Source organism: Saccostrea cucullata, unplaced genomic scaffold, assembly GCF_032062105.1.
Source record: "Saccostrea cucullata isolate Sc308-1 unplaced genomic scaffold, CSIRO_AGI_Scuc_v1 ctg33, whole genome shotgun sequence".
Classification (NCBI taxonomy): Eukaryota; Metazoa; Mollusca; class Bivalvia; order Ostreida; family Ostreidae; genus Saccostrea; species Saccostrea cuccullata.
In genome coordinates, this window is record NW_026936019.1 from 585,503 (window position 1) to 597,840 (window position 12,338).

Sequence of the window (12,338 nt, forward strand, 5' to 3'; positions counted from 1 at the left end):
ATCTTAGTGTAGTCTACTTGTGTGCCAAGTTATATTGAAATCGGACCAAAACTGTAAGAGGAGTAGCATTTTGAAAGAAGTTCACAGAAATTTCTATTTTTAGTAACCATGGCAACATAGTTCATCGAAATCAAAAACCGATGCACAGAATTATGTATCTTAGTGTAGTCTACTTGTGTGCCAAGTTATATTGAAATCGGACCAAAACTGTAAGAGGAGTAGCATTTTGAAAGAAGTTCACAGAATTTTCTATTTTTAGTAACCATGGCAACACCATACATCGAAATCAAAAACCGATGCACAGAATTATGTATCTTAGTGTAGTCTACTTGTGTGCCAAGTTATATTGAAATCGGACCAAAACTGTAAGAGGAGTAGCATTTTGAAAGAAGTTCACAGAAATTTCTATTTTTAGTAACCATGGCAACACCGTTCATCGAAATCAAAAACCGATGCACAGAATTATGTATCTTAGTGTAGTCTACTTGTGTGCCAAGTTATATTGAAATCGGACCAAAACTCTAATAGGAGTAGCATTTTGAAAAATTGTTTACAGACAGACAGACAGACGGACAGACAGACAGACGGACGGACGCCGGACGCATTACTATCGCATAAGCTCTTCTGGTCTCTGACCAGTAGAGCTAAAAACTAACCTTTTCACTAATCCAGAAAATGTAGGTCAGATTCAGCTTCTGAAGTCAGCCTAGTAGAATGCACCCTTAGATGTACCATCCATGCAAGTTTGATCATTATAGGGCTCAAAGTTACTTGGAAATGAATCCTGCACCATAAATTTTAACCTGTTTACTCGTCCACAAAATGTAGGTCAGATTCAGCATCCGAAGCAAGTCTTGTAATATGCATCCTAAGATGTACCATCGATGCAAGTTTGGTCATTATATGTCTCATAGTAACTTGGAAATGAAACCTGCACCAAAAACTTTAACCTGTTCACTCAACCGGAAAATGTAGGTCAGATTCAGAATCCGAAGCAAGACTGGTAGTATGCATCCCTAAGATGTACCATCCATGCAAGTTTGGTCATTATATGTCTCATAGTAACTTGGAAATGAAACCTGCACCAAAAACTTTAACCTGTTCACTCAACCGGAAAATGTAGGTCAGATTCAGAATCCGAAGCAAGACTGGTAGTATGCATCCCTAAGATGTACCATCCATGCAAGTTTGGTCATTATATGTCTCATAGTAACTTGGAAATGAAACCTGCACCAAAAACTTTAACCTGTTCACTCAACCGGAAAATGTAGGTCAGATTCAGAATCCGAAGCAAGACTGGTAGTATGCATCCCTAAGATGTACCATCCATGCAAGTTTGGTCATTATATGTCTCATAGAAACTTGGAAATGAAACCTGCACCAAAAACTTTAACCTGTTCACTCAACCAGAAAATGTAGGTCAGATTCAGCATCCGAAGTAAGTCTAGTAGAATGCATCCTAAGATGTACCATCCATGCAAGTTTGGTCATTATAGGGCTCATAGTATCTTTGAAAAGAAACCTGCACCAAAAACTTTAACCTGTTCACTCAACCGGAAAATGTAGGTCAGATTCTGCATCCGAAGCAAGTCTGGTAGTATGCATCCTAAGATGTACCATCCATGTAAGTTTGGTCAACATAGGGCTTATAGTTACTCGGAAATGAGACCTACATCAAAAACTGCACCAAAAATGTTAACTTGCACCAAAAACATTAACCAGGTCATTCCTTTGCTGAAACTGCAGCATCTGAACCTTTGACTGGTACAATGAAACACATTAGAAACATCTTCCATGCATGTCTAATCAATATAGGACATAGAAGTACTTCAAAAGAAAACTGCTCCAAAAAACTTAACCTTAACCCGGGACGCCGACGCCGAGGGTATCACATAAGCTCCCCCCAACTTCGTTGAGGTGAGCTAAAAAGGTCAGTAAATGTAATTGATCGAGAAATTATTAACGCGGTACGTAATTACTATCTTTACTTCTCATAAGCACAATGTGGAAAATTATTTGTATCCTGTGGAGGCGTTTTAGCTTTTATACGTCAGAGAACGTATACTATAATGGTTTGAGGAATGATGCTTTTTTCACTTTTGAAATGAGAATCTCTTTATCACCTGATTTTCTTGCATTTATTTAATATTCGAATGTCATTTCATTATTCGATCATCAGTCCATTCGACTGATAGTCGAATAGTCGACTATTCATTGACATCCCTAATTTTTACTTCTGTAGGTGCTTTACAGTGTTGCATTATATTCAGGAGATTGTCAAGGCCTTTTGGCCTCTTTTGATCCCAGAAATGTGTGTGGGTGTAGACTTCTGTACCAGACAAAATGTAGTTCTATTTTTTCTGGGCTTATGTTGAAAAATAACTGACAATAACTTGGAATTATATCTGCATGTATATTTTTAACAAAATACATGTGAAAAAATTCATAATTAACAAAAATATACATTACTGATATTAAATTACAAGCACATAGCACCAATCGTTTTTCATAAAAGAATGTTTGATCTGACAATGAGAGAATTAAATTATCACAGATTATACTCACAAGTCTTTTATATACAATGATTTTAAATACCCATGCAGGTACTGTAAATTAAAATGATGGACAAACAAAAAAATTAAATACATTTTTAAAAAAATAATTTTTTACTGATATACATAAAAACTTAATATTCCTGATAATGTTGATTTACAATGAATGACAGGTAATTCAAACAAATCTTCAAAAACTAATAACAAAAGGAAAGAAAAAAAATTAATTATAATGTATGATAACTTTACACTGACAGTACATTGTAATTCCCAGTTCTCAGTAACATTATATGGAAAAAAAATTCTGATTAGAGGTTATCCGTTGATTAGAATCTAGTGGTAATCGAACACATCATTCATTTTATCCATCATCTCAGACAGTTTATAAAAATTCAAGTACACTGTGTTACATTTTAGATATCATTTGTTTGTAAATAGAGCTGTTTTTCAGAGCCCAGTAATTGTTTTGACTGGTGAGCCAATCCCCTCCGTCAGCTATCACCGTGGTTCCCGTCAGTAGCTCAGCAGCAGGACTCACTATGTACAACACTGTGTTACCAATGTCTTCTCGCTTTCCAAGTCTCTGGACTGGTATTGACTTTACATAGGCATCTGTGACTCTATCACCTCCTGAAAGTATTACAGAAATTTAAAATGAATGAGCATAAACAAGAGCTGATAGAGTGTTAGCCAGATCTCAGGATTGACAAACTGAGTCACTCATGTTACTGTATGTGTTATTTATTTGCACAATTTTTTCCGATATTTTCCATTTTGCATAAATGACTCACTTCCATGAGCACTCTCTCAAGTGCACGGAACCGAAATTTTATCATTTTAAAAATTACAAGAAGAAATTAATCTTGAATTATTTGATGCTCAATCAAATTTTCAAAACCCCTTCTTAAAGTTTACTGATAAAAAAATTACATAACAAGTCAAAAAATATTTGAAGAAATCCTTTTTCTTAATCCAAGTTAATCGAAATAACTGCCTAAAAGGGGGATAACTCTATTAACAGAAATTGAGTTTTACCCCTTTTTTGTCTGAAACTACAACTTATATCTCTACCGATCATTCCTACAAACTATATTGAATGTACGGTAAGATAATTTTAATTGTAATGATAATTTTATATGTGTCCTAATTAGTACTCACCCAGTCTCCTCATTCCTTCCGTGTCCGCTATCGGTCCAGGAGCTACACACATCATTCTCACTCCATTGGCCCCCCACTCTACTGCCAAGTGTTTGGTCATTGCCTCTGAAATAGTTATTGAAAAGGCAGTGTATATTTTCACCATGTACTTACAGAACATGTACCTTAAATTAGGACAGCTCTGCATGGTAGCATTTAAAACAAAGCAAACAACTAGATAGAGTACCAGTACATGTATTTATCCACACTTGATGTTCATTAAACATACTTAGTAAACATTTGATATTTTATGACAATTAGCACTTTTGATCATAGAAGACTTGCTTTAACATTTCCAAACATCTAAATATATAAACTGTGTCCTGATCAAAACAGCAATCTCTAAAATAATTGCAGATTTGACAGAATTATTAAGAAAATTACACTTTTATTTGAAATTCGTGTGAAAACAAAGCAAGATGAAATTTATTACAATATTTCCACTTGTATTTCACATGCAAAATACTAAATTGACATAATGACATCAAAGTAAATTTTTTTAATAAGAATACTGTAAACCAACTATTTTTCGCATCATCCTTTATTTGAAATTTGTCAGCTTTAAATCCACCTGCAGCGATTAAATTTCAAGACTAAAGAAAATATTATCTACAAATACAAAGCAAAATAAATGAGTTGAGGCATTTTATATTCATGAGTTAATTTACATGTAGATCACGAAACTTGCCAATATTTCTCGCACGTGAATAAAACTTGGTTTTACAGTATTCCATGTAAAATTAGAGTACTTCTAAGTGAAATACTTTAATTTCTTATCAGACCTATTTGGCATTAAATCTAGAGGAAATCTTCTTTTTTACCAATGGCAGCTTTGGCTGATCCAGCATGTGTTTGTAAATGCTGTCCACGAATACTTAGTGTTGCAGTGATGTTGATAATAACTCCACCATTACTCTGAAAATTTTAGTCACTTGAAATGAATGCATGTGTATCATAAAATGACCCATTCCCAATCACATATACTGTACATAGCTAAATATTTCAGTTGCACAAGGAATATTAGGCTTTGTTTAGAAAATATTGAAAAAAGTCAGTGAAAACAAAACTTACAAAGTTAAGTTTGTATAGAAATTTCAGTCATAAAATTAATTCTACAATTTTAGTAGAGGACTTAAGCTTTCATTACACTTGTAATCATGGAAAGAGTGTGTCTCTGCTAAGTACAGAAAAGGCTTTTTCAATTTACCATCCCTTGGGACCAAAATTAGCCATACTCAGGACCTGTACACCGGACCAAGGGATACAATTTTTACAATTTTAACACACTAAGTGTTACACAGTAAGTCATATCTTAGAAATAGTTTGCTCTCTAAATTATTATTATAGTATGATACATCATTTATATTGACATATTTTAAAATAAAACAAAGTGTCAGACTGTGTGCATTTCAGTATTAATGGAATAAAATGCCAGTTTATTTGTATTTAATACCTTCATGTACTTGTCAAACACAGCTTTGGAGACATTAAAGGTTCCATGGGCATCAATCTCCATCACTGTTTTGAAGGCATTGAAAGAGAGGTTCTCTGCAGGACATAGAAAGTTCCCTGCTGCATCTGAAATGACAATCACGCTACTACAGTGTGTCTTTAGATCCTGGAAAAAATAATAATCAGCAAATGTGTTCCTTTATCATTTATCAGAGATGTTCATTGAAAAATTCTTTGAGTATTTAACATTTTTATAATGTGTCTACTTAGGTTGTCTCAGATTCCTATACGATACAATGTAGGGTAGATATGTCCAAAAAATGAGTTTATCACAAACAACCTAGCTCTATATGTATCCAGAAATACAATAAATGTGGAAATTTTAGCGAGATGCAAATTTAGCAATTTGTCCTTAAAAATTGGTATTTTATTTTTGCGAGCAGTAATTTTAGCGATTTTAAAATGCTCACTAAAGAAGCTAATGAAAATAAAATGCAATAAATCTTTAGCTATCTCAGCATCCTCACTAATACATGTAATGCCAAAATTAAATCCTTGCTAAAAATTCTGCCATTTACAGTAATTCCTAATTTAAGGGTCCTCCACACCATGTGACTTGTGACATATAAAGAGAAAAAATACTTTTACTTCCGGTTTTATGTAGTTTGTGCAATGATGAATTGCCTGGCACCACTTGTAAGAGAGTCTTTCAAACGCTTTACAAATAAAGGTTTTGTCAATGGAAAAGTATGCAGTACACTGAGAGCGACACCCTAATCATAAACAATGAACACATGGCATGGTCACAGAGTGACCAATAAAAAACGATGTCCTTTTTTTCAATAAAAGAATGACAAACGACTGGGTTTATATGTTACATAATAATTCGTAAACAGCGGGTGCCGGTATGACAAGAACTTAAGGTCAGACGACACGTTCCTCAGATATATGTTTTGTATCTCTTGGTATTATGTCAAAAATTATTCATATTTGTCATTCTCTTCTGATTTATACATTGTTTTTAAAATGTTTTAAAAATTAGGAAAACAAAAATTTTGTTATAGGCCATTTAGAAGATTACTCATAAGGGTTATATAAGAAATATAAACCCATGGTATCTTGGCCAAATGCCTGGTAAGGTACCCTAATTTTTTGTGAGGAAATTTGTTTAAGTACTTATACTTCAATGACAAATTCTTAGAAAAAATTATATATTTTTGAAGAACGTGTCATGTGACCTTAAAGGTTGTTTACACTTTCAGGCTAATCAACCCACTGCCATATGACCGTCAACAGAGTCTGTGTTGAAAGTTGATATTTTTGCACACTAATCTGTGCGTTTCAATTATAATCATTGTGTGTTTATAAATATTGATAAAATAGTATGTGTTTCTAGTTTTCCTCTTTTATATCAACCCAATGCAGTAGCCAATAATGAGTAACTATTGTATGGTGATGTATGTGGAGACTTGCCAAAGTTTTTGGGTCCCAGGCAACAGGTAAGATAACTCCAAAAAGGAACTTTGATACTAAAGATTTTGAAAATATTTTTTCTACATCAGTGCATTCAATTTTAATTCATATTTTTTCAATTCTAATTCATTGATGCTTCTTTTATACAAAATGAGTTTCCTTGATTTTTCTCTAGATGTATTTTAGAGAAAATGAGTTTTATTTATTTTTTATAAATTAAATAAATTTCTCAAAAAAATATGTTGATCGATAAAATTAGGTTTTTATGGTCATTCTGTGAGCTTAAAAATATATGAAAGGATAAGACAAAATTTTTTGTGCAATGTATTAAAAAACCTTGGGAAAAATATCTTGAAACTTGTGAAATTATTTTTAAAAATCCGTATAGATTACGTTTTAAACCCTGGCCAGTTTTTAAAAGTTGATATGCTTGTTAAAAGTAATGCTCAATGATATGAGAACATAAGCTACATGTGTGTGTGGAGGACCCTTAATTCAAGTTTTATACTGGGCCTATGAGATATGCCAAAAGACAAAGGATGCATTTTCAACAACAATATTTGTACATGTTCTACAGTGCTTGCTAGGAAACCTACAAAGCTAAAAGGCAAGGACTCTGGAGAGAGTTAAGAGAATTTTATATAAAGATGCTGAATACTTACTGTTGACAAGGATGTCGATATGCTTGAATTGTCCCAGAGCTTCATCAACAGCCTTTGTTATCGTCTCTGGCTGTAAATGGTCATTAAATAAGGAATAATATAATATACATGTATATTCCTGTTCAAAATGTTATTAATATGTTATTAACTTACATGCACATTTCATTCTCTATCTCTTTTCTTTATTATTGCTTGGAAATTACTATTCCCATTAGTACACAGTAATATTAGTATTCAAAATTGTTTTTCTGAATTTTAAGATTTTTTAATCCCTCCCCCCCCCCCCCCCCCCCCCCCCCAATATTTTATGCAGTTTTCTAGAAATGCTTATAAAAAATTAAATAAACCTTTCTGACATCCATTTGAAGTGGCAGACATTTTTGACCTGTGGCCTTTGACAGTTTTTCAGCTGAACTTTTCACAACATCAAGTCTGCGGCTGGCTATAACTGTGTCACATCCATGTCTGTTAAAGAAAAGATGAAATAACTGTATTCTTTGACATGTTTAATAAACAAGAGGCCCATGGGCCACATCGCTCACCTGAGAAGCTTTGACCATTCTGTTCTTTACCAGATTTCCCCCTTGCTATACATAATGCATCCCCACCCTACCCCACTGATCATAATTTAGACATTTTGAAATCTACACTAACCCATGATCCTTCCATGGGCACATATGTTTCAGCTTTTTTGGCCCAGTGGTTCCTGAGAAGAAGATTTTCAAAGATTTTTCCTATATATTTCTATGTAAAACTTTGATTCCCTATAATGGCACCGCCCTACCCCCGGGGGTCATGATTCCTATAATTTAGAATTTACACTACCCTAGAATGCTTCTATATATATAAGCTTCACTTTTTCTGGCCCAGTGGTTCTTGAGAAGAAGATTTTCAAAGATTTTTCCTATATATTTCTATATAAAACTTTGATTCCAAATTGTGGCCCCGCCCTTCGCCCGGGGGTCATTATTTGAACAATTTAGAATCTACATTATACCAAGATGCTTCCACATAAGTTTCAGCTTTTCTGGCCCAGTGGTTCTTAAGAAGAAGATTTTCAAAGATTTTTCCTATATATTTCTATATAAAAATTTGATACCCCATTGTGGCCCCGCCCTTCCCCCGGGCGTCATGATTTGAACAATTTAGAATCTACACTACCCCAGGGTGCTTCCACATAAGTTTCAGCTTTTCTGGCCCAGTGGTTCTTGAGAAGAAGATTTTTAAAGATTTTTCCTATATATTTCTATAAAAAACTTTGATTCCCCATTGTAGCCCCACCCTTCCCCCAGGGGTCATTATTTTAACAATTTAGAATCTACATTATACCAGGATGCTTCCACATAAGTTTCAGCTTTTCTGGCCCAGTGGTTCTTGAGAAGAAGATTTTCAACGATTTTTCCAATATATATTTCTATGTAAAACTTTGATTCCCCATTGTGGCCCCGCCCTTCTCCCGGGGGTCATGATGTGAACAATTTAGAATCTACATTATACCAAGATGCTTCCACATAAGTTTCAGCTTTTCTGGCCCAGTGGTTCTTGAGAAGAAGATTTTCAAAGATTTTTCCTATATATTTCTATATAAAAATTTGATTCCCCATTGTGGCCCCGCCCTTCTCCCAGGGGTCATGATTTGAACAATTTAGAATCTACATTATACCAGGATGCTTCCACATAAGTTTCAGCTTTTCTGGCCCAGTGGTTCTTGAGAAGAAGATTTTCAAAGATTTTTCCTATATATTTCTATGTAAAACTTTGATACCCCATTGTGGCCCCGCCCTTCCCCCGGGGGTCATGATTTGTACAATTTAGAATTTACACTACCCAAGGGTGCTTCCACATAAGTTTCAGCTTTTCTGGCCCAGTGGTTCTTGAGAAGATTTTCAAAGATTTTTCCAATATATTTCTATGTAAAACTTTGATACCCCATTGTGGCCCCGCCCTTCCCCCGGGGGTCATGATTTGTACAATTTAGAATTTACACTACCCCAGGGTGCTTCCACATAAGTTTCAGCTTTTCTGGCCCAGTGGTTCTTGAGAAGAAGATTTTCAAAGATTTTTCAAATATATATTTCTATGTAAAACTTTGATTCCCCATTGTGGCCCCCCGCCCTTCCCCCGGGGGTCATGATGTGAACAATTTAGAATCTACATTATACCAAGATGCTTCCACATAAGTTTCAGCTTTTCTGGCCCAGTGGTTCTTGAGAAGAAGATTTTCAAAGATTTTTCCTATATATTTCTATGTAAAACTTTGATACCCCATTGTGGCCCCGCCCTTCCCCCGGGGGTCATGATTTGTACAATTTAGAATTTACACTACCCCAGGGTGCTTCCACATAAGTTTCAGCTTTTCTGGCCCAGTGGTTCTTGAGAAGAAGATTTTCAAAGATTTTTCCAATATATATTTCTATGTAAAACTTTGATTCCCCATTGTGGCCCCCCGCCCTTCCCCCGGGGGTCATGATGTGAACAATTTAGAATCTACATTATACCAAGATGCTTCCACATAAGTTTCAGCTTTTCTGGCCCAGTGGTTCTTGAGAAGAAGATTTTCAAAGATTTTTCCTATATATTTCTATATAAAACTTTGATTCCCCATTGTGGCCCCGCCCTTCCCCCGGGGGCCATGATTTGAACAATTTAGAATCTACATTATACCAGGATGCTTCCACATAAGTTTCAGCTTTTCTGGCCCAGTGGTTCTTGAGAAGAAGATTTTCAAAGATTTTTCCTATATATTTCTATATAAAACTTTGATTCCCCATTGTGGCCCCGCCCTTCCCCCGGGGGTCATGATTTGAACAATTTAGTATCTACACTACCCCAGGGTGCTTCCACATAAGTTTCAGCTTTTCTGGCCCAGTGGTTCTTGAGAAGAAGATTTTCAAAGATTTTTCCTATATATTTCTATATAAAACTTTGATTCCCCATTGTGGCCCCGCCCTTCCCCCGGGGGTCATGATTTGAACAATTTAGAATCTACACTACCCCAGGATGCTTCCACATAAGTTTCAGCTTTTCTGGCCCAGTGGTTCTTGAGAAGAAGATTTTTTAATGACCCAACCCTATTTTTGTCTTTTCTTGATTATCTCCCCTTGCGAGGGGATATGTCCCTTCATTTTAACAATTTAAATTCCCCTTCACCCAAGGATGCTTTGTACCAAGTTTGGTCAAAATTGGCCAAGTGGTTCTTGAGAAGAAGTCGAAAATGTGAAAAGTTTACAGACGGACAAACAGACGGACGGACAGACAGACGGACAGACGGACGGACAGACGGACGGACGACGGACAAAATGTGATCAGAAAAGCTCACTTGAGCCTTCGGCTCAGGCGAGCTAAAAACCTTCAAGGAGTCAATCACAAAGCAATCTTCAAGAGACAAAAATGATTATGCATGTTAATATTTTTAAATCATTTAATTGTTTTAAACCTTGAAAAACAAAGATATCGTGGACTTAGGTTCAAAGGGGAAAACACAGTGTAATGCAATTAACACACTACACAATTACATTTTCATATTATTCTGACAAGTGTGAAGTGTTTTTTTCCAAAATATTTTAAAGATACATGTATCATCATAAAACATTGGCTATTATTACATTAATTTGAAAATTTTGTATTGTATTTCAGTGAAAAAATTAGAACCCCATTCCTGCTTTCTGAAAGCATAGATTTCATAATCTTAAATATTCCCTACAAAAGAAATCGTATATTTGTTTGTTCTCTTGTGGCAAAGTAATCCATTAATAAATGTTTCTTTATTGAATAGTTTCATTCCACTTTCTTTTTTTTTTCAGTGTTTCTTTACACTGACTTCCATTTTTGGTGTTCAGATGAATTTGATCACTGGTGGCTCAGTTCATCAAAGCATCTGACAAATTTCAAGGGTTTTGAATCCTGATCAGGATTTTCCTCTTTATCTATTACAATTGGTGCTGTGCCCTGGAAGTTAAACATGTGAAAGAACTGCCAGGGAGGATCCTAAAATATATAGTGTATTTGGGAACCTTCAAGAGGAGAAGAATATGACAGTCATATGGATGAAATACTAATGATATACACATTGCTCAGTTGCTCCTGATAGAGCACTTGACTAGTGTAAATGGGTATCAAATTTGGTCTGGTCAGCTGCATTCTTCTTCTTGCCAGTTATTCATCACTTCCAAAAAGGACAAAATCATTCATCTTTAGATGAATTTTTCATTTCTGAAGGATGCTCGCAATTTTTTGAAATACATTTGGTTGAAACACACATATTAACTGGGCTAACACTTCTGAGGGAGAAATCAAAAATAAGAAAAGTTTATATTCTTGCTAATTTTGCCATATCTGCCAATTCTCCATATCAATCATCAAAACAAGTTAGGAAGTTTTAAATGCAGAATTTCAATATTTTCTATATTTTTTTTGTCTTACCACAGTAATACGGATATGTAAAAATAAATCTTGATGTACAGTTATGATGAATGGGTGGATTCCAATACACACATTACATAAAATACTAAAATCTGGAGGTCATTAAGTATAACGTTTTACTGTTAATTACTGTACCTCATTAGTATTTCTGCTATTGTGAATCCTATTCCAGTTCCACCCCCAGTTATGAATGCCACTTTCCCCCTACAATTAATAATCGAAAAACACATGTACATATACTGATATAGTTAGATATAGCTTACGTCCTTTCACTTTCAAAATCGACAAAATATAAAAGCGACATAATTTCAAAGTTAAACATGCAATAAATCTGAACAACCTTAAAATATCCTTTTGAAAAATGTATCTGTAATTATGTATAAGCGATTCGTCAGACATTCTGTTGTTTGAAGATTAAACTTGGGCCCACAAACTGATTTGTTTGCTCACAACCTCACACGCTTGCAGACGCCCACAGCACTGATATGAAATGGGAACATGTCGAGCCCGATGCTCAATGTGTGAAAAGTTAAAATGATTTAGTTACTGTAGAAACTCAATAGAATATTTCTTACTAACG

The 12,338-nt window shown here is 34.8% G+C and overlaps 1 protein-coding gene across 1 annotated transcript; it reads right to left on the bottom strand.

The window, feature by feature from the left end:
- Nucleotides 1-2,473: 2,473 nt before the first annotated feature.
- LOC134244611 (peroxisomal 2,4-dienoyl-CoA reductase [(3E)-enoyl-CoA-producing]-like) lies at nucleotides 2,474-12,228 on the bottom strand. Its single transcript, XM_062726873.1, has 8 exons — nucleotides 12,099-12,228; nucleotides 11,894-11,962; nucleotides 7,684-7,801; nucleotides 7,337-7,406; nucleotides 5,203-5,327; nucleotides 4,571-4,664; nucleotides 3,711-3,815; nucleotides 2,474-3,182 (listed from the first exon to the last, which is right to left on the bottom strand). Exons 1-8 carry the CDS (start codon nucleotides 12,155-12,157, stop codon nucleotides 2,959-2,961), a joined length of 864 nt encoding a protein of 287 aa, XP_062582857.1. The 5' UTR covers nucleotides 12,158-12,228; the 3' UTR covers nucleotides 2,474-2,958.
- Nucleotides 12,229-12,338: the final 110 nt, after the last annotated feature.